General features: G+C 45.1%; 2 protein-coding genes across 4 annotated transcripts in view; one reads left to right on the top strand and one right to left on the bottom strand.

The window, feature by feature from the left end:
* Positions 1-381, bottom strand: part of otud6b (OTU deubiquitinase 6B) — a 51,805-nt gene extending 51,424 nt beyond the window's left edge. The window contains exon 1 of one of the 2 annotated variants that reach the window (XM_065020117.1): positions 129-381. In XM_065020117.1, the coding sequence (XP_064876189.1) occupies positions 129-204 (76 nt within the window). In that variant the 5' untranslated portion in view covers positions 205-381. The remainder of the gene's footprint in view (positions 1-128) is intronic. The other variant, XM_065020118.1, reaches the window with a different exon arrangement.
* Positions 382-1,314: 933 nt separating this feature from the next.
* LOC115128057 (type 2 phosphatidylinositol 4,5-bisphosphate 4-phosphatase) overlaps positions 1,315-23,412 on the top strand; it is a 56,300-nt gene continuing 34,202 nt past the window's right edge. Inside the window, exon 1 of one of the 2 annotated variants that reach the window (XM_065020115.1) lies at positions 1,315-1,633. In XM_065020115.1, the coding sequence (XP_064876187.1) occupies positions 1,525-1,633 (109 nt within the window). In that variant the 5' untranslated portion in view covers positions 1,315-1,524. The remainder of the gene's footprint in view (positions 1,634-23,412) is intronic. The other variant, XM_065020116.1, reaches the window with a different exon arrangement.

Raw genomic sequence — 23,412 nt, 5'->3', positions numbered from 1 at the left:
CCCACTCAGGAAGCTACAGCGTGATTACCAGTACATGTTGAATTGCAAATTATTAAAACAGTAATTGTAAAAGTGGCTAGCTAGCAAAGACATAATTGTAAATCATAACATTACATCTAGCTACCAACCTTGCAGGTCCTTCTTCTCCTTGCGATGTTGCTTGGCTAAGATCTCCTCGGCTGTCTCTATCGTTACATCTTCCATGACTGTATTTTTGCTCTTTTATAAATACTGTAACATATATATATCAAATTCAACGTTATGGTTTTGCTGTTATGTAGAATCGGAACATTATTGATATCAGATACAAGTTTACGTCAGCTGGCCATCCATTACAATTGAAACGTGTTGAGCACCATCCACTTCCGGGTACTGAAGTATCGCGATCTTAATGGTCATCATATCGCAACAGTTTCCTTAGTTGATTTGTTAGGGCCTTTAGGTTCTAGTCGAATAACAACGTTTTTTTATTTTTGTCCAAAAAGTCCAAAATCGCTGTTTCACGTTCAACTTAAGTTCGATTTCCTTATTTTCAGGAATCTTTAAAACGTTGGTTTGTCAAAGATCTATAATATTTCCGATTATATGGAATTGGCAATGAGCAAAACGTCAGTGAAGCTTAATTAAAATAAGAAATACGTCTTGTAAAAAATACTGTCTTCAACATCAATCACAGAATTATTTGAATCAATATTTTTGTCATTGGCTAGTAGAGATATGATCGATCTGATTTAATTAAAATAACAAATACGTCTTATACGTCTTCAACATCAATCGCAGAATTATTTGAATTAATATTTTTGTCATTGGCTAGTAGAGATATGATCGATCTGATTTAATATATTAACCATTAGCAGATCTTCAAGAATGTATTCTCTTTTGCTGGGACATTGTTTTAGAAAACACACCTATATCATTCAGAGGTCCTTTGAGTGTGTTTTTATTATCTGTTAAACATAGATCAAGAATAGAATAAAACAGAAAATATCGTTCATTGATTGGATTTATTTCGTGCTTTTTTTTTCTAGACACCCAAATCGCTTTTACACCTCATTCACCACCAAGATCAGAATATAATATTGAATATTCTTGGATAGTTTTGTTGAATCTTTTAAACAGGAAATACAATATAATATAGCCTGTCTACAGTAGCAACTAGGGTCTAGTAGTATATTATTCCTCATTCTGGAGGATGTAAACTGTATCTCAAAGAATTCATTTCTGATTTAGTCTAGTTTTCAGGCCCACTAAAAGGCATGCCACCACCGTGTCTGAGCGGAACGGGTTGGGTTGGGGTGTCTGGCTCTCTCTCTGCATTCAGTCGCTCACAACCCTCCCACCCGGTCCCGTTGAGGTCTGTGTAGCTCCTCCTCCGAGGAAGTGCCCTCTCCGGAGCAGTAGGCTACCACGGATCTGCTGGCCGCCCCCCTCCCAAGGAAACACTGGCCAGAGGAGAGGCTCCGCCGCATCGGCTCTACTTCTTCTCGGTGTTTATTCGTCTGGTTTGGGTGAACTGCTGCCGCCATGGCCGACGAAGGCATGGATGAACGGTCCCCGCTGCTCTCAGCACCGAACTCTGGGAATGTCACACCGTCGGAACCGCCTTCGTACCTGCAGGACACGAGCCCGAGAGGTAAACCGACTTCAGGCTATGACTCCCCCATGAACGCTGAATCATTTTGCGAGTATCGTGTTGAGCATTATTTTTTGCGTAGTGCGTTAAATTGTAACGGGCAAGAGAAGGGCATCAGTCAGAAATCAAAAGGTTGAGCTTGCAATAGAAGGCCTAGCCGAATATTTTCAGAAAAATTCCAGTTGTATTCAATTCAGTATTCTGCAGAATGACTCGCGTCACGATCTGTGTTGCTGGGTAATACTGTTTACACGTCTTCTAAAAGGATATGATGCTGTCAGCCATTACTTGAGATGAGCAGGGAGGACATTATTTAATCAGAGGATACCAGTATAACTCACAAATCCTGAGAAAAATCCCATCTCAACGTTGTGTGGTTGTTGAGTCCATAAGACATTAGGCCCATGCAAATGGAACATAACGGGCCACTAGGCTATGAATGAGTATATTTTTTATAACCCATCAGTGGGAGGGGCTATAGGAGGATGGGCCCATTGTAATGGCTGGAATGGTATTGAAGGAAAGGAGCCGAACATGTGGTTTCCATATGGTTCATGTTTAATACCGTTCCGTTTATACCATTCCAGCCATTACAATGAGCCCGTCCTCCTATAGCTCCTCCCACCAGCCTCCACTGTAACATATATATATTATAAACCTCTTTCATTTGACTGGATCATACACATCCATGAAATGCATGTTTAGGTTGGTATTACTATCCATTACTCTCCATGCATGACATATAGGCTCAGTTATGCATGTTGTGGATGAGCCCTTCACTATGTGTTCTCTGGGAACACGATTCCTCTGTGTAGTGTTGTAGTGTATTTCATATGTACAGTTAAACACACGGCGTCCTTGTGGGTGATCTGAATGCGTAGGGCCATTGTTCCCTCTGTTTAGCACAGTGAAATTCAGATGATAATATACACAGCCCTGTTGTGAAATCAGCATGTTCCCCATTCAAATGACTGGAGAGCCTACTAACCTACAGTAAACCACACATCTTTGTCAAGACACGCTTTTCTCAGAGACTACATTCTTATTGGAACCCTTTTCCCATTATAGTGCAGAGTTAGAACACAGAGACTACATTCTTATTGGAACCCTTTTCCCATTATGGTGCAGAGTTAGAACACAGAGACGACATTCTTATTGGAACCCTTTTCCCATTATAGTGCAGAGTTAGAACACAGAGACTACATTCTTATTGGAACCCTTTTCCCATTATGGTGCAGAGTTAGAACACAGAGACTACATTCTTATTGGAACCCTTTTCCCATTATGGTGCAGAGTTAGAACACAGAGACTACATTCTTATTGGAACCCTTTTCCCATTATGGTGCAGAATTAGAACACAGAGACTACATTCTTATTGGAACCCTTTTCCCATTACGGTGCAGAGTTAGAACACAGAGATGACATTCTTATTGGAACCCTTTTCCCATTATGGTGCAGAGTTAGAACACAGAGACTACATTCTTATTGGAACCCTTTTCCCATTATGGTGCAGAGTTAGAACACAGAGACTACATTCTTATTGGAACCCTTTTCCCATTATAGTGCAGAGTTAGAACACAGAGACTACATTCTTATTGGAACCCTTTTCCCATTATAGTGCAGAGTTAGAACACAGAGACTACATTCTTATTGGAACCCTTTTTCCCATTATGGTGCAGAGTTAGAACACAGAGACTACATTCTTATTGGAACCCTTTTCCCATTATAGTGCAGAGTTAGAACACAGAGACTACATTCTTATTGGAACCCTTTTCCCATTATAGTGCAGAGTTAGAACACAGAGACTACATTCTTATTGGAACCCTTTTCCCATTATAGTGCAGAGTTAGAACACAGAGACTACATTCTTATTGGAACCCTTTTCCCATTATGGTGCAGAGTTAGAACACAGAGACTACATTCTTATTGGAACCCTTTTCCCATTATGGTGCAGAGAGACTACATTCTTATTGAACATTACGGTGGAGTTAGAACACAGAGATGACATTCTTATTGGAACCCTTTTCCCATTATAGTGGAGTTAGAACAAAATCAGAGACTACATTCTTAGGTGGAACCCTTTTCCCATTATGGTGCAGAGTTAGAACACAGAGACTACATTCTTATTGGAACCCTTTTCCCATTATGGTCAGAGTTAGAACACAGAAGACTACATTCTTATTGGAACCCCCCATTAGGTCAGAGTGAACACAGAAACATTCTTATTGGAACCCTTTTCCCATTACGGTCAGAGTTAGAACACAGAGACTAAATCAATGGGAACCCTTTTCCCATTACGGTGCAGAGTTAGAACACAGAGACTACATTCTTATTGGAACCCTTTTCCCATTACGGTGCAGAGTTAGAACACAGAGAAGACATTCTTATTGGAACCCTTTTCCCATTATGGTGCACTACTTTTGACCAGAGCATGGGCCGAGAGAAGGCCCAAACATTTTGGGGGTCCCCCTTGGAGGTCAGGGTGACTAACAAAATCAATGGGCTCCCCCTGTAGGTCAGGGTAACTATCAAAATCATTGGGCTCCCCCTGTAGGTCAGGGTGACTAACAAAATCAATGGGCTCCCCCTGTAGGTCAGGGTGACTAACAAAATCAATGGGCTCCCCCTGTAGGTCAGGGTGACTAACTAAATCAATGGGCTCCCCCTGTAGGTCAGGGTGACTAACTAAATCAATGGGCTCCCCCTGTAGGTCAGGGTGACTAACTAAATCAATGGGCTCCCCCTGTAGGTCAGGGCCCCTGTGTATTCAGCCATGATTACTACACATTTAGATAGCTGGCTATGCTAATTACCAATCCAAAACTTGTTAGCTGACATCAGTGGAGGCTGCTGAGGGGAGGACGGCTCATAATAATGGCTGGAACGGAGTCAATGGAATCTCATCAAACACATAGGAACCATGGGAACCCTGTGTTTGGTGTACATGGGAACCATGGGAACCCTGTGTTTGGTGTACATAGGAACCATGGGAACCCTGTGATTGGTGTACATGGGAACCATGGGAACCCTGTGATTGGTGTACATGGGAACCATGGGAACCCTGTGTTTGGTGTACATGGGAACCATGGGAACCCTGTGTTTGGTGTACATGGGAACCATGGGAACCCTGTGTTTGGTGTACATAGGAACCATGGGAACCCTGTGTTTGGTGTACATGGGAACCATGGGAACCCTGTGTTTGGTGTACATGGGAACCATGGGAACCCTGTGTTTGGTGTACATGAGAACCATGGGAACCCTGTGTTTGGTGTACATGGGAACCATGGGAACCCTGTGTTTGGTATCCATGGGAACCCTGTGTTTGGTGTACATGGTAACCATGGGAACCCTGTGTTTGGTATCCATGGGAACCCTGTGTTTGGTATCATTCCACTCCAGCCATTACCAGGAGTCCGTCCTTCCTTAAGGTTCCACCAACCTCCTGTGGCTGACATGGCTAATTGAATGACTGTCAGTGACTGACTTAACAAGAGAGAAACTGCTGATGCACAAACAGATTGTTATATTGCAACTTGTGTATTCTACTATTCTTACTCTCAGAAAGTTGAGACCCCGACCTGAGTTCCCCCACCCCCCCCCCAAGCTCGGGGCTCTAACAGCCTGTTTATGTGGCTTATACCTGAAACCAGCTCTGCATGGGTTCTGCCAGTTGGGACCTATCCAGAAGAACACAATGCCAGTTAAGCAGCAAGTTCACCCATAGAGAGACCTATAGAGAGAGACCCATCGAGAGAGACAGACCCATAGAGAGAGACCCATCGAGAGAGACAGACCCATAGAGAGAGACCCATCGAGAGAGACAGACCCATAGAGAGAGACAGACCCATAGAGAGAGACAGACCCATAGAGAGAGACAGACCATAGAGAGAGACAGACCCATGTGAGACAGACCCATGAGAGAGACAGACCCATAGAGAGAGACAGACCCATAGAGAAGACCGACCCATAGAGAGAGACAGACCCATAGAGAGAACTGCCCATGATGCACAAACAGAGACCGTTATAGAGAGAACCCATAGAGTATTCTACCCATAGAGAGACAGACCCATAGAGAGTTGACAGACCCATAGAGAGAGACAGACCTGAGAGACAGACCCATAGAGAGACAGACCCATAGAGAGAGACAGACCCATAGAGAGAGACAGACCCATAGAGAGAGACCGACCCATAGAGAGAGACCGACCCATAGAGAGAGACCGACCCATAGAGAGAGACCGACCCATAGAGAGACCGACCCATAGAGAGACAGACCCATAGAGAGAGACAGACCCATAGAGAGAGACAGACCCATAGAGAGAGACAGACCCATAGAGAGAGACAGACCCATAGAGAGACAGACCCATAGAGAGAGACAGACCCATAGAGAGACAGACCCATAGAGAGAGACAGACCCATAGAGAGAGACCGACCCATAGAGAGACCGACCCATAGAGAGAGACCGACCCATAGAGAGAGACCGACCCATAGAGAGAGACCGACCCATAGAGAGACCGACCCATAGAGAGACAGACCCATAGAGAGAGACAGACCCATAGAGAGAGACTAGAGAGACCGACCCAGAGAGAGACTGTAGAGAGAGACCGACCCATGAGAGAGACCGACCCATAGAGAGAGACCACCCATAGAGAGAGACAGACCCATAGAGAGAGACAGACCCATAGAGAGAGACAGACCCATAGAGAGAGACAGACCCATAGAGAGACAGACCCATAGAGAGAGACAGACCCATAGAGAGAGACAGACCCATAGAGAGAGACCGACCCATAGAGAGAGACAGACCCATAGAGAGAGACAGACCCATAGAGAGACAGACCCATAGAGAGAGACCGACCCATAGAGAGACAGACCCATAGAGAGACAGACCCATAGAGAGACAGACCCATAGAGAGACAGACCCATAGAGAGAGACCCATACAGGTCGAGGTACAGACCAGTTGAAAATCAAGTGTTAGGTGTAATACATTATTTATTTTTAAATAATTAATTCCATGTTAATTCAAATATTTCTGGGTGCAGTTGATCTGTGTTGTTACGTACTGTCATTCTTCTGTTGCCACGGCAAAATCATTACCGTCACGCCAAAACAATATGGATCATCAACAAAACATTTCTGCCGAGGCTTTGAAGAAGTTAGAACATTCCACATGTTACTTTTCCTCCGCAGACAAAACAACAGAGTAACGAACAGAGTAACGAACAGAGTAACGAACAGAGTAACGGACAGAGTAACGAACAGAGTAACGAACAGAGTAACGAACAGAGTAACGGACAGAGAAATCTGACAGATTTACCTCGTCGGCTTGTTGTTGTTGTTGTGTTCTACGTGAGATAAATAGTCCTCTGGTGATGCATTCAAGTTATGACATAACAGCATAACGAGAGAAAAGTGCATTCTGACAAGCAGACAAATGCACAATTGCAAAAAACAAAACAAAATCAAATAGGTTTTAATGGCCTTTGTTAGAGGGGAATCCCAGCTTTCCTACCAGATGTATTTGTAAACTCTGAACTGTTGGCTGTGAGTGGGGTTAGATGCATTTGTAAGGCAACTTGGGGGTGAAACACCACCCTACATCAAAATATTTGTTGAGGAGTGACTTCCTTTTGTTATTAGAGAGATGATATTTTAACTTGAGCAAGAGTATTGGCAACCTGGGAAAGTGTGTGGGGGGGGGGGATGACAGAAATGTTTTGGTACCCTTCCAAAGATCTATGATTCAACACCATCCTGTCTCGGCTCTCATACGGACAATTCTTTCAGCCTCATGGTTTGGTTTTTGCTCTGACATGCACTGTCAGCTGTGGGATCTTATATAGACTGGTGTGTTAATTAGACAGGTGTGTGCCTTTCCAAGTAATGTCCAATCAATTGAATTTACCACCGGTAGATTGTCCAGGGTGGTTAACTATTTAGCAGCCTTATGGTGTAGAAGATGTCCAGGGTGGTTAACTATTTAGCAGCCTTATGGTGTAGAAGATGTTCAGGGTGGTTAACTATTTAGCAGCCTTATGGTGTAGAAGATGTCCAGGGTGGTTAACTATTTAGCAGCCTTATGGTGTAGAAGATGTCCAGGGTGGTTAACTATTTAGCAGCCTTATGGTGTAGAAGATGTCCAGGGTGGTTAACTATTTAGCAGCCTTATGGTGTAGAAGATGTCCAGGGTGGTTAACTATTTAGCAGCCTTATGGTGTAGAAGATGTCCATGGTGGTTAACTATTTAGCAGCCTTATGGTGTAGAAGATGTCCAGGGTGGTTAACTATTTAGCAGCCTTATGGTGTAGAAGATGTCCAGGGTGGTTAACTATTTAGCAGCCTTATGGTGTAGAAGATGTTCAGGGTGGTTAACTATTTAGCAGCCTTATGGTGTAGAAGATGTTCAGGGTCCTGCTGGTTCCAGACTTGCCGTGCGCTAGCAGAGAGAACACTATATACTTCACACTAATTAATCAAGAAGCAACTTCTTGGAGAATTCACTTAGTGCACTGTTACATGATTTGGACTTTAAATTCATATTTAGAGGTTAGACTTTAGCATGTATAGCTCATTAGCACCAGGTGCGCACCCGAGAGCTTCAAGATCCTTGGTGTCCACATCAACAACAAACTAGAATGGTCCAAACACACCAAGACAGTCGTGAAGAGGGCACGACAAAACCTATTCCCCCTCAGGAAACTAAAAACGATTTGACATGGGTCCTAAGATCCTCAAAGGTTCTACAGCTGCAACAGAGAGCATCTTGACTGGTTGCATCACTGTCTGGTACCGCAATTGCTCGGCCCCCGACAGCAAGGCACTTCAGAGGGTAGTGCGTACGGCCCAGTACATCACTGGGGCTAAGCTTCTTGTCATCCAGGACCTCTATACCAGGTGGTGTCAAAGGAAGGCCCTAAAAAAAGACCCCAGCCACCCCAGTCATAGACTGTTCCCTCTACTACCGCATGGCAAGCGGTACCGGAGTGCCAAGTCTAGGACAAAAAGGCTTCTCAACAGTTTTTACCCCCAAGCAATAAGACTCCTGAACATGTAACCAAATGGTTACCCGGACTATTTGCATTGTGTCCCCCCCCAACCCTTCTTTTACGCTGCTGCTACTCTCTGTTTGTCATACACTGCTCAAAAAATAAAGGGAACACTAAAATAACACATCCTAGATCTGAATGAATGAAATATTCTTATTAAATACTTTTTTCTTTACATAGTTGAATGTGCTGACAACAAAATCACAAAAATTATCAATGGAAATCAAATGTATCAACCCATGGAGGACTGGATTTGGAGTCACACTCAAAATTAAAGTGGAAAACCACACTACAGGCTGATCCAACTTTGATGTAATGTCCTTAAAACAAGTCAAAATTAGGCTCAGTAGTGTGTGTGGCCTCCACGTGCCTGTATGACCTCCATACAACGCCTGGGCATGCTCCTGATGAGGTGGCGGATGGTCTCCTGTGGGATCTCCTCCCAGACCTGGACTAAAGCATCCGCCAACTCCTGGACAGTCTGTGGTGCAACGTGGCGTTGGTGGATGGAGCGAGACATGATGTCCCAGATGTGCTCAATTGGATTCAGGTCTGGGGAACAGGCGGGCCAGTCCATAGCATCAATGCCTCCCTCTTGCAGGAACTGCTGACACACTCCAGCCACATGAGGTCTAGCATTGTCTTGCATTAGGAGGAACCCAGGGCCAACCGCACCAGCATATGGTCTCACAAGGGGCCTGAGGATCTCTTCTCGGTACCTAATGGCAGTCAGGCTACCTCTGGCGAGCACATGGAGGGCTGTGCGGCCCCCCAAAGAAATGCCACCCCACACCATGACTGACCCACCGCCAAACCGGTCATGTACCACCTGTGGATGTCGGGCCCTCATACCACCCTCATGGAGTCTGTTTCTGACCGTTTGAGCATACACATGCACATTTGTGGCCTGCTGGAGGTCATTTTGCAGGGCTCTGGCAGTGCTCCTCCTGCTCCTCCTTGCACAAAGGCGGAGGTTCTTGCCCTCCTACGGCCTCCTCCACGTCTCCTGATGTACTGGCCTGTCTCCTGGTAGCGCCTCCATGCTCTGGACACTACGCTGACAGACACAGCGAACCTTCTTGCCACAGCTCGCATTGATGTTCCATCCTGGATGAGCTGCACTACCTGAGCCACTTGTGTGGGTTGTAGACTCCGTCTCATGCTACCACTAGAGTGAAAGCACCGCCAGCATTCAAAAGTGACCGAAACATCAGCCAGGAAGCATAGGAACTGAGAAGTGGTCTGTGGTCACCACCTGCAGAACCACTCCTTTATTGGGGGTGTCTTGCTAATTGCCTATAATTTCCACCTGTCGTCTATTCCATTTGCACAACAGCATGTGAAATTTATTGTCAATCAGTGTTGCTTCCTAAGTGGACAGTTTGATTTCACAGAAGTGTGATTGACTTGGAGTTACATTGTGTGGTTTAAGTGTTCCCTTTTATTTTTTTGAGCAGTGTATATATATATAGTCACTTTAACTATACATTCATGTACATACTACCTCAATTGGGCCGACCACCCAGTGCTCCCACACATTGGCTAACTGGGCTATCTGCATTGTGTCCCAACCACCACCCGCCAACCCCTCTTTTTACGCTACTGCTACTCTCTGTTCATCACATATGCATAGTCACTTTAACCATATCTACATGTACATACTACCTCAATCAGCCTGACTAACCGGTGTCTGTATATAGTATATAGCCTCTGTACTGTATATAGCCCCTCTACTATATATAGCCCCTCTACTGTATATAGCCCCTCTACTGTATATAGCCTCTACTGTATATAGCCTCTACTGTATATAGCCCCTCTACTGTATATAGCCCCTCTACTGTATATAGCCTCTGTACTGTATATAGCCCCTCTACTGTATATAGCCCCTCTACTGTATATAGCCCCTCTACTGTATATAGCCTCTACTGTATATAGCCTCTCTACTGTATATAGCCCCTCTACTGTATATAGCCCCTCTACTGTATATAGCCTCTACTGTAAATAGCCCCTCTACTGTATATAGCCCCTCTACTGTATATAGCCCCTCTACAGTATATAGCCCCTCTACTGTATATAGCCCCTCTACTGTATATAGCCCCTCTACTGTATATAGCCTCGCTACTGTATATAACCTCGCTACTGTATATAGCCTCTCTACTGTATATAGCCTCTACTGTATACAGCCTCTACTGTATATAGCCTCTACTGTATATAGCCCCTCTACTGTATATAGCCTCTCTACTGTATATAGCCTCTACTGTATATAGCCTCTACTGTATATAGCCTCTCTACTGTATATAGCCTCTCTACTGTATATAGCCTCTCTACTGTAAATAGCCTCTCTACTGTATATAACCTCTCTACTGTATATAACCTCTCTACTGTATATAGCCTCTCTACTGTATATAGCCTCTCTACTGTATATAGCCTCTCTACTGTATATAACCTCTCTACTGTATATAACCTCTCTACTGTATATAGCCCTTCTCCTGTATATAGCCTCTCTACTGTATATAGCCTCTCTACTGTATATATCCTCTACTGTATATAGCCTCTCTACTGTATATATCCTCTACTGTATATAGCCTCTCTACTGTATATAACCTCTACTGTATATAGCCACTCTACTGTATATAGCCTCTACTGTATATAGCCTCTCTACTGTATATAGCCTCTCTACTGTATATAGCCTCTCTACTGTATATAGCCCCTCTACTGTATATAGCCTCTACTGTATGTATATAGCCTCTACTGTATATAGCCTCTACTGTATATAACCTCTCTACTGTATATAGCCTCTCTACTGTATATAGCCCCTCTACTGTATATAGCCTCTACTGTATATAGCCTCTCTACTGTATATAGCCCCTCTACTGTATATAGCCTCACTACTGTATATAGCCTCTCTACTGTATATAACCTCTCTACTGTATATAGCCTCTCTACTGTATATAGCCTCTCTACTGTATATAGCCTCTCTACTGTATATAGCCTCTCTACTGTATATAGCCCCTCTACTGTATATAGCCCCTCTACTGTATATAGCCTCTACTGTATATAGCCTCTACTGTATATAGCCCCTCTACTGTATATAGCCCCTCTACTGTATATAGCCTCTACTGTATATAGCCTCTACTGTATATAGCCCCTCTACTGTATATAGCCCCTCTACTGTATATAGCCCCTCTACTGTATATAGCCTCTACTGTATATAGCCTCGCTACTGTATATAACCTCGCTACTGTATATAGCCTCTCTACTGTATATAGCCCCTCTACTGTATATAGCCTCTACTGTATATAGCCTCTATTGTATATAGCCTCTCTACTGTATATAGCCTCTCTACTGTATATAGCCTCTACTGTATACAGCCTCTACTGTATATAGCCTCTACTGTATATAGCCCCTCTACTGTATATAGCCTCTCTACTGTATATAGCCTCTCTACTGTATATATCCTCTACTGCATATAGCCTCTCTACTGTATATAGCCTCTCTACTGTATATATCCTCTACTGTATATAGCCTCTCTACTGTATATAACCTCTACTGTATATAGCCCCTCTACTGTATATAGCCTCTACTGTATATAGCCTCTCTACTGTATATAGCCTCTCTACTGTATATAGCCTCTCTACTGTATATAGCCCCTCTACTGTATATAGCCTCTACTGTATGTATATAGCCTCTACTGTATATAGCCTCTACTGTATATAGCCTCTACTGTATATAGCCTCTACTGTATATAACCTCTCTACTGTATATAGCCTCTCTACTGTATATAGCCTCTACTGTATATAGCCTCTCTACTGTATATAGCCTCTCTACTGTATATAGCCTCTCTACTGTATATAGCCTCTCTACTGTATATAGCCTCTACTGTATATAGCCTCTCTACTGTATATAGCCCCTCTACTGTATATAGCCTCACTACTGTATATAGCCTCTCTACTGTATATAACCTCTCTAATGTATATAGCCTCTCTACTGTATATAGCCTCTCTACTGTATATAGCCTCTCTACTGTATATAACCTCTCTACAGTATATAGCCTCTCTACTGTATATAGCCTCTCTACTGTATATAACCTCTCTACTGTATATAGCCCCTCTACTGTATATAGCCTCTCTACTGTATATAGCCTCTCTACTGTATATAGCCTCTCTACTGTATATAGCCTCTCTACTGTATATAGCCTCTACTGTATATAGCCTCTCTACTGTATATAGCCCCTCTACTGTATATAGCCTCACTACTGTATATAGCCTCTCTACTGTATATAACCTCTCTAATGTATATAGCCCCTCTACTGTATATAGCCCCTCTACTGTATATAGCCTCTCTACTGTATATAGCCCCTCTACTGTATATAGCCTCTCTACTGTATATAGTCTCTCTACTGTATATAGCCCCTCTACTGTATATAGCCTCTCTACTGTATATAGCCTCTCTACTGTATATAACCTCTCTACTGTATATAGCCTCTCTACTGTATATAGCCTCTCTACTGTATATAGCCTCTCTACTGTATATAGCCTCTCTACTGTATATAGCCTCTCTACTGTATATAGCCTCTCTACTGTATATAGCCTCTCTACTGTATATAGCCTCTCTACTGTATATAGCCTCTACTGTATATAGCCTCTACTGTATATAACCTCTCTACTGTATATAGCCCCTCTACTGTATATAACCTCTCTACTGTATATAACCTCTCTACTGTATATAGCCTCTCTACTGTATATAGCCTCTACTGTATATAGCCTCTACTGTATATAGCCTCTACTGTATATAGCCTCTACTGTATATAGCCTCTACTGTATATAACCTCTCTACTGTATATAGCCTCTCTACTGTATATAACCTCTCTACTGTATATAACCTCTCTACTGTATATAACCTCTCTACTGTATATAGCCTCTCTACTGTATATAGCCCCTCTACTGTATATAGCCTCTCTACTGTATATAGCCTCTCTACTGTATATAGCCCCTCTACTGTATATAACCTCTCTACTGTATATAGCCCCTCTACTGTATATAACCTCTCTACTGTATATAGCCTCTCTACTGTATATAGCCCCTCTACTGTATATAGCCTCTCTACTGTATATAGCCTCTCTACTGTATATAGCCCCTCTACTGTATATAGCCTCACTACTGTATATAGCCTCTCTACTGTATATAGCCCCTCTACTGTATATAGCCTCACTACTGTATATAGCCTCTCTACTGTATATAGCCCCTCTACTGTATATAACCTCTCTACTGTATATAGCCCCTCTACTGTATATAGCCCCTACTGTATTATAGCCTCTACTGTATATAGCCTCTACTGTATATAGCCTCTCTACTGTATATATCCTCTCTACTGTATATAGCCTCTCTACTGTATATAGCCCCTCTACTGTATATAGCCCCTCTACTGTATATAACCTCTCTACTGTATATAACCTCTCTACTGTATATAGCCTCTCTACTGTATATAGCCTCTCTACTGTATATAACCCCTCTACTGTATATAGCCTCTCTACTGTATATAGCCTCTCTACTGTATATAACCCCTCTACTGTATATAGCCTCTCTACTGTATATAACCCCTCTACTGTATATAACCCCTCTACTGTATATAGCCCCTCTACTGTATATAACCTCTCTACTGTATATAGCCCCTCTACTGTATATAACCTCTCTACTGTATATAACCTCTCTACTGTATATAGCCTCTCTACTGTATATAGCCCCTCTACTGTATATAGCCCCTCTACTGTATATAGCCTCTCTACTGTATATAGCCTCTCTACTGTATATAGCCTCTCTACTGTATATAGCCCCTCTACTGTATATAGCCTCACTACTGTATATAGCCTCACTACTGTATATAGCCTCTCTACTGTATATAGCCTCTACTGTATATAGCCTCTCTACTGTATATAGCCTCTCTACTGTATATAGCCTCTCTACTGTATATAGCCTCTCTACTGTATATAGCCTCTCTACTGTATATAGCCCTCTACTGTATATAGCCTCACTACTGTATATAGCCTCTCTACTGTATATAGCCTCTCTACTGTATATAGCCTCTACTGTATATAGCCTCTCTACTGTATATAGCCTCTCTACTGTATATAGCCTCTCTACTGTATATAGCCTCTCTATGTATATAGCCCCTCTACTGTATATAGCCTCACTACTGTATATAAACCTCTCTACTGTATATAGCCTCTACTGTATATAGCCTCTCTACTGTATATAGCCTCTCTACTGTATATAGCCTCTACTGTATATAGCCTCTCTACTGTATATAGCCTCTACTGTATATAGCCTCTCTACTGTATATAGCCTCTCTACTGTATATAGCCTCTCTACTGTATATAGCCTCTCTACTGTATATAGCCTCTCTACTGTATATAGCCTCTCTACTGTATATAGCCTCTCTACTGTATTATAGCCTGTCTTTTTACTGTTGTTTTATTTCTTTATCTACCTCTTGTTCACCTAATACCTTTTTGATCTATTGGTTAGAGCCTGTAAGTAAGCATTTCACGGCGCACGTGACAAATAAACTTTGATTTGATTGGTGTGACCTTGTTAGACCCGTGCTGGTTGCCATCTCATTGGAGCCCTATGGCACCCAATTCCCTATATAGTTCACTACGAACACAGCCCATAATACCCCTACGTTCTGGACAACACAGCCCATAATACCCCTACGTTCTGGACGACAGCCCATAATACCCCTACGTTCTGGACAACACAGCCCATAATACCCCTACGTTCTGGACAACAGCCCATAATACCCCTCGTTCTGGACAACAGCCCATAATACCCCTCGTTCTGGACAACAGCCCATAATACCCCTACGTTCTGGACAACACAGCCCATAATACCCCTACGTTCTGGACAACAGCCCATAATACCCCTACGTTCTGGACAACACAGCCCATAATACCCCTACGTTCTGGACAACAGCCCATAATACCCCTACGTTCTGGACAACAGCCCATAATACCCCTACGTTCTGGACAACAGCCCATAATACCCCTACGTTCTGGACAACAGCCCATAATACCCTCGTTCTGGACAACACAGCCCATAATACCCCTACGTTCTGGACAACACAGCCCATAATACCCCTACGTTCTGGACAACAGCCCATAATACCCCTACGTTCTGGACAACACAGCCCATAATACCCCTACGTTCTGGACAACACAGCCCATAATACCCCTACGTTCTGGACAACAGCCCATAATACCCCTACGTTCTGGACGACAGCCCATAATACCCCTACGTTCTGGACAACAGCCCATAATACCCCTACGTTCTGGACAACAGCCCATAATACCCCTACGTTCTGGACAACAGCCCATAATACCCCTACGTTCTGGACAACAGCCCATAATACCCCTACGTTCTGGACAACACAGCCCATAATACCCCTACGTTCTGGACAACACAGCCCATAATACCCCTACGTTCTGGACAACAGCCCATAATACCCCTACGTTCTGGACAACAGCCCATAATACCCCTACGTTCTGGACGACAGCCCATAATACCCCTACGTTCTGGACAACACAGCCCATAATACCCCTACGTTCTGGACAACACAGCCCATAATACCCCTACGTTCTGGACGACAGCCCATAATACCCCTACGTTCTGGACAACACAGCCCATAATACCCCTACGTTCTGGACCACAGCCCATAATACCCCTACGTTCTGGACGACAGCCCATAATACCCCTACGTTCTGGACAACACAGCCCATAATACCCCTACGTTCTGGACAACAGCCCATAATACCCCTACGTTCTGGACAACAGCCCATAATACCCCTACGTTCTGGACAACACAGCCCATAATACCCCTACGTTCTGGACAACAGCCCATAATACCCCTACGTTCTGGACAACACAGCCCATAATACCCCTACGTTCTGGACAACACAGCCCATAATACCCCTACGTTCTGGACAACAGCCCATAATACCCCTACGTTCTGGACAACAGCCCATAATACCCCTACGTTCTGGACAACAGCCCATAATACCCCTACGTTCTGGACGACAGCCCATAATACCCCTACGTTCTGGACCACAGCCCATAATACCCCTACGTTCTGGACAACAGCCCATAATACCCCTACGTTCTGGACAACACAGCCCATAATACCCCTACGTTCTGGACAACAGCCCATAATACCCCTACGTTCTGGACAACACAGCCCATAATACCCCTACGTTCTGGACAACAGCCCATAATACCCCTACGTTCTGGACAACACAGCCCATAATACCCCTACGTTCTGGACAACAGCCCATAATACCCCTACGTTCTGGACAACAGCCCATAATACCCCTACGTTCTGGACAACACAGCCCATAATACCCCTACGTTCTGGACCACAGCCCATAATACCCCTACGTTCTGGACAACACAGCCCATAATACCCCTACGTTCTGGACAACAGCCCATAATACCCCTACGTTCTGGACAACAGCCCATAATACCCCTCGTTCTGGACAACAGCCCATAATACCCCTTTTTGGACGTTCTGGACAACAGCCCATAATACCCCTACGTTCTGGACAACAGCCCATAATACCCCTACGTTCTGGACAACACAGCCCATAATACCCCTACGTTCTGGACAACAGCCCATAATACCCCTACGTTCTGGACAACACAGCCCATAATACCCCTACGTTCTGGACAACACAGCCCATAATACCCCTACAGCAGCCCATAATACCCCTACGTTCTGGACACAGCCCATAATACCCCTACGTTCTGGACAACACAGCCCATAATACCCCTACGTTCTGGACAACAGCCCATAATACCCCTACGTTCTGGACAGCCCACCAGCCAGCCCATAATACCCCTACGTTCTGGACAACAGCCCATAATACCCCTACGTTCTGGACAACAGCCCATAATACCCCTACGTTCTGGACAACAGCCCATAATACCCCTACGTTCTGGACAACAGCCCATAATACCCCTACGTTCTGGACAACAGCCCATAATACCCCTACGTTCTGGACAACAGCCCATAATACCCCTACGTTCTGGACAACAAGCCCATAATAGCCCATAATACCCCTACGTTCTGGACAACAGCCCATAATACCCCTACGTTCTGGACAACAGCCCATAATACCCCTACGTTCTGGACAACAGCCCATAATACCCCTACGTTCTGGACAACAGCCCATAATACCCCTACGTTCTGGACAACAGCCCATAATACCCCTACGTTCTGGACAACACAGCCCATAATACCCCTACGTTCTGGACAACAGCCCATAGCCCCTACGTTCTGGACAACATAATACCCCTACGTTCTGGACAACAGCCCATAATACCCCTACGTTCTGGACCCCCATAATACCCCTACGTTCTGGACAACAGCCCATAATACCCCTACGTTCTGGACAACAGCCCATAATACCCCTACGTTCTGGACAACAGCCCATAATACCCCTACGTTCTGGACAACACAGCCCATAATACCCCTCGTTCTGGACAACAGCCCATAATACCCCTACGTTCTGGACAACAGCCCATAATACCCCTACGTTCTGGACAACAGCCCATAACAACACCCCCCTACGTTCTGGACAACACAGCCCATAATACCCCTCGTTCTGGACAACACAGCCCATAATACCCCTACGTTCTGGACAACAGCCCATAATACCCCTACGTTCTGGACAACAGCCCAGCCCCTACGTTCTGGACAACACAGCCCACCCCTCGTTCTGGACAACAGCCCATAATACCCCTCGTTCTGGACAACAGCCCATAATACCCCTACGTTCTGGACAACACAGCCCATAATACCCCTACGTTCTGGACAACAGCCCATAATACCCCCCTACGTTCTGGACAACAGCCCATAATACCCCTACGTTCTGGACAACAGCCCATAATACCCCTACGTTCTGGACAACAGCCCATAATACCCCTAGCCCATAATACCCCTACGTTCTGGACAACAGCCCATAATACCCCTACGTTCTGGACAACAGCCCATAATAATTCTGGACCACAGCCCCTACCCTACGTTCTGGACAACAGCCCATAATACCCCTACGTTCTGGACACAGCCCATAATACCCCTACGTTCTGGACAACACAGCCCATAATACCCCTACGTTCTGGACAACACAGCCCATAATACCCCTACGTTCTGGACAACAGCCCATAATACCCCTACGTTCTGGACAACAGCCCATAATACCCCTACGTTCTGGACAACAGCCCATAATACCCCTACGTTCTGGACAACAGCCCATAATACCCCTACGTTCTGGACAACAGCCCATAATACCCCTACGTTCTGGACAACAGCCCATAATACCCCTACGTTCTGGACAACACAGCCCATAATACCCCTACGTTCTGGACAACAGCCCATAATACCCCTACGTTCTGGACAACAGCCCATAATACCCCTACGTTCTGGACAACAGCCCATAATACCCCTACGTTCTGGACAACAGCCCATAATACCCCTATAATAACCCCATAATACCCCTACGTTCTGGACAACAGCCCATAATACCCCTACGTTCTGGACAACAGCCCATAATACCCCTACGTTCTGGACAACAGCCCATAATACCCCTACGTTCTGGACAACAGCCCATAATACCCCTACGTTCTGGACAACAGCCCATAATACCCCTACGTTCTGGACAACACAGCCCATAATACCCCTACGTTCTGGACAACACAGCCCATAATACCCCTACGTTCTGGACAACAGCCCAGTAATCTGGGACAACAGCCCATAATACCCCTCGTTCTGGACAACAGCCCATAATACCCCTACGTTCTGGACAACACAGCTGGACATAATACCCCTATTTCAGCCCTGGACAACACAGCCCATAATACCCCTACGTTCTGGACAACAGCCCATAATACCCCTACGTTCTGGACAACAGCCCATAATACCCCTACGTTCTGGACAACAGCCCATAATACCCCTACGTTCTGGACAACAGCCCATAATACCCCCACGTTCTGGACAACAGCCCATAATACCCTACGTTCTGGACAACACAGCCCATAATACCCCTCGTTCTGGACAACAGCCCATAATACCCCTACGTTCTGGACAACAGCCCATAATACCCCTACGTTCTGGACAACACAGCCCATAATACCCCTACGTTCTGGACAACAGCCCATAATACCCCTACGTTCTGGACAAAGCCCATAATACCCCTAGCCCATAGTTCTGGACAACACAGCCCATAATACCCCCACGCTACGTTCTGGACAACAGCCCATAATACCCCCTACGTTCTGGACAACAGCCCATAATACCCCTACGTTCTGGACAACAGCCCATAATACCCCTACGTTCTGGACAACAGCCCATAATACCCCTACGTTCTGGACAACAGCCCATAATACCCCTACGTTCTGGACAACAGCCCATAATACCCCTACGTTCTGGACAACACAGCCCATAATACCCCTACGTTCTGGACAACAGCCCATAATACCCCTACGTTCTGGACAACAGCCCATAATACCCCTACGTTCTGGACAACAGCCCATAATACCCCTACGGACAACTGGACAACAACAGCCCATAATACCCCTACGTTCTGGACAACAGCCCATAATACCCCTACGTTCTGGACAACAGCCCATAATACCCCTACGTTCTGGACAACAGCCCATAATACCCCTGTGTTACGTTCTGGACAACAGCCCATAATACCCCTACGTTCTGGACAACAGCCCATAATACCCATTCTGGACAACAGCCCATAATACCCCTACGTTCTGGACAACAGTTCACAGCCCATAATACCCCTACGTTCTGGACCAGCCCATAATACCCCTACGTTCTGGACAACACAGCCCATAATACCCCTACGTTCTGGACAACAGCCCCATAATACCCCTACGTTCTGGACACAGCCCATAATACCCCTACGTTCTGGACAACAGCCCATAATACCCCTAGTTCCCACAGCCCATAATACCCCTACGTTCTGGACAACAGCCCATAATACCCCTACGTTCTGGACAACAGCCCATAATACCCCTACGTTCTGGACAACAGCCCATAATACCCCTACGTTCTGGACAACACAGCCAGTCAACGGCCATATAATGGAGAAACTGAAGGACCATTGTTACTCACCTTTGTACACCATGCGATTTAAATCTGATGTCTAATCCATATTTCGCCACAGAATTAACCGTAAACATTGAAACGTTGGACTATAATGACCTCTAATACGCTGGGAAAGTGACCTGCTTGTCCTGCTTACTTCCTGGATCCAGTCCCATACTGTTTCTGACTGGACTTTTCATTTGCTCTTGACTATCATGACAAAAAATGTAAAACGAAATTGATCCAGAAGCTGTCACACATTCCCGGCTTATATTGAAAGCAGTCTCTCTGTGTTTCTGGTAAAGACAAGGTAAAACCTTAACTCTGTGTTATGGCTAATTCTCTTGGTTTATTTGGTTGTATTTGACGACAAATGTCTATAATCCAATGTGGAACAGGGATTAGCCCTGGTCAAAGAGCTGAACTGGGTTCTAGTCTGTCGGTTAGTGAATACACAGCTGAGGGGTGGGTTTGATTTATTTTTTATTTTTTAAATACCTTTCAGTTAAGAACATATTCTTATTTTCAATGACGGCCTACTGGGGGAACAGTGGATTAACTGCCTGTTCAGGGGCAGAACGACAGATTTGTACCTTGTCAGCTCGGGGATTTGAATTTGCAACCTAGGTAGCCTAGTCCAAAGCTCTAACCACTGGGCTACCTGCCCCCCTCTAACCACTAGGCTACCTGCCGCCCCCCTCTAACCACTAGGCTACCTGCCGCCCCCCTCTAACCACTAGGCTACCTGCCGCCCCCTCTAACCACTAGTCTACCTGCCCCCCTCTAACCACTAGTCTACCTGCCCCCCTCTAACCACTAGTCTACCTGCCCCGTCTAACCACTGGGCTACCTGCCCCCCTCTAACCACTAGGCTACCTGCCGCCCCCTCTAACCACTGGGCTACCTGCCCCCTCTAACCACTAGGCTACCTGCCGCCCCCTCTAACCACTAGGCTACCTGCCGCCCCCTCTAACCACTAGTCTACCTGCCCCCCTCTAACCACTAGTCTACCTGCCCCCTCTAACCACTAGTCTACCTGCCTCCCCCCTCTAACCACTAGACTACCTGCCTCCCTCCTCTAACCACTAGTCTACCTGCCCCCGCCTTCTAACCACTAGTCTACCTGCCTCCCTCCTCTAACCACTAGGCTACCTGCCTCCCTCCTCTAACCACTAGGCTACCTGCCTCCCTCCTCTAACCACTAGTCTACCTGCCCCCCCTCTAACCACTAGTCTACCTGCCTCCCTCCTCTAACCACTAGTCTACCTGCCCCCGCCTTCTAACCACTAGTCTACCTGCCTCCCTCCTCTAACCACTAGTCTACCTGCCCCCCTCTAACCACTAGTCTACCTGCCTCCCCCTCTAACCACTAGTCTACCTGCCCCCCCCACCCCCTCTAACCACTAGTCTACCTGCCTCCCTCCTCTAACCACTAGTCTACCTGCCTCCCCATTTTCTGTACTACTCTAGAATAGTCAGTACACAGCTGTACTCCTCAGTGAGCGGACAGACAAGATTCCTAGAGAGCGCCGTTGAATCACCGAATTGAGTGCACTTCTAAAACCTCATTAAGTATGTTTACATGCACAGTAATCATTCGATGGTGAACTGATTAGGGCAGTAGGCAGATTATGCAATAGTCATGTGAACTCTTTACACTGCTTATCTTAATCGGCCAAAGGTCAAAATCGAAGTAAGCGTATGAATATTAAAGCACCTGTTTTTTCCCCTGAGCAATCTCTTATATTATTAGGACATGTAAAACACCTGAATCTGCACTCCAGAGGTGTATTTAATCTGGTCCTGTGTTAGTTCCGTGAGGTGTATTTAATCTGGTCCTGTGTTAGTTCCAGAGGTGTATTTAATCTGGTCCTGTGTTAGTTCCAGAGGTGTATTTAATCTGGTCGTGTGTTAGTTCAGTGAGGTGTATTTAATCTGGTCCTGTGTTAGTTCCAGAGGTGTATTTAATCTGGTCCTGTGTTAGTTCCAGAGGTGTATTTAATCTGGTCGTGTGTTAGTTCCAGAGGTGTATTTAATCTGGTCGTGTGTTAGTTCCAGAGGTGTATTTAATCTGGTCCTGTGTTAGTTCCAGAGGTGTATTTAATCTGGTCGTGTGTTAGTTCCAGAGGTGTATTTAATCTGGTCCTGTGTTAGTTCCAGAGGTGTATTTAATCTGGTCCTGTGTTAGTTCCAGAGGTGTATTTAATCTGGTCCTGTGTTAGTTCCAGAGGTGTATTTAATCTGGTCCTGTGTTAGTTCCAGAGGTGTATTTAATCTGGTCCTGTGTTAGTTCCAGAGGTGTATTTAATCTGGTCGTGTGTTAGTTCCAGAGGTGTATTTAATCTGGTCGTGTGTTAGTTCCAGAGGTGTATTTAATCTGGTCCTGTGTTAGTTCCAGAGGTGTATTTAATCTGGTCGTGTGTTAGTTCCAGAGGTGTATTTAATCTGGTCGTGTGTTAGTTCCGTGAGGTGTATTTAATCTGGTCGTGTGTTAGTTCCATGAGGTGTATTTAATCTGGTCCTGTGTTAGTTCCAGAGGTGTATTTAATCTGGTCCTGTGTTAGTTCCGTGAGGTGTATTTAATCTGG

Source organism: Oncorhynchus nerka, linkage group LG7 (genome assembly GCF_034236695.1).
Source record: "Oncorhynchus nerka isolate Pitt River linkage group LG7, Oner_Uvic_2.0, whole genome shotgun sequence".
NCBI lineage: Eukaryota > Metazoa > Chordata > Actinopteri > Salmoniformes > Salmonidae > Oncorhynchus > Oncorhynchus nerka.
Note: the sequence above shows the minus strand (reverse complement) of the source record. Positions and strands in the feature narration are given on the sequence as shown.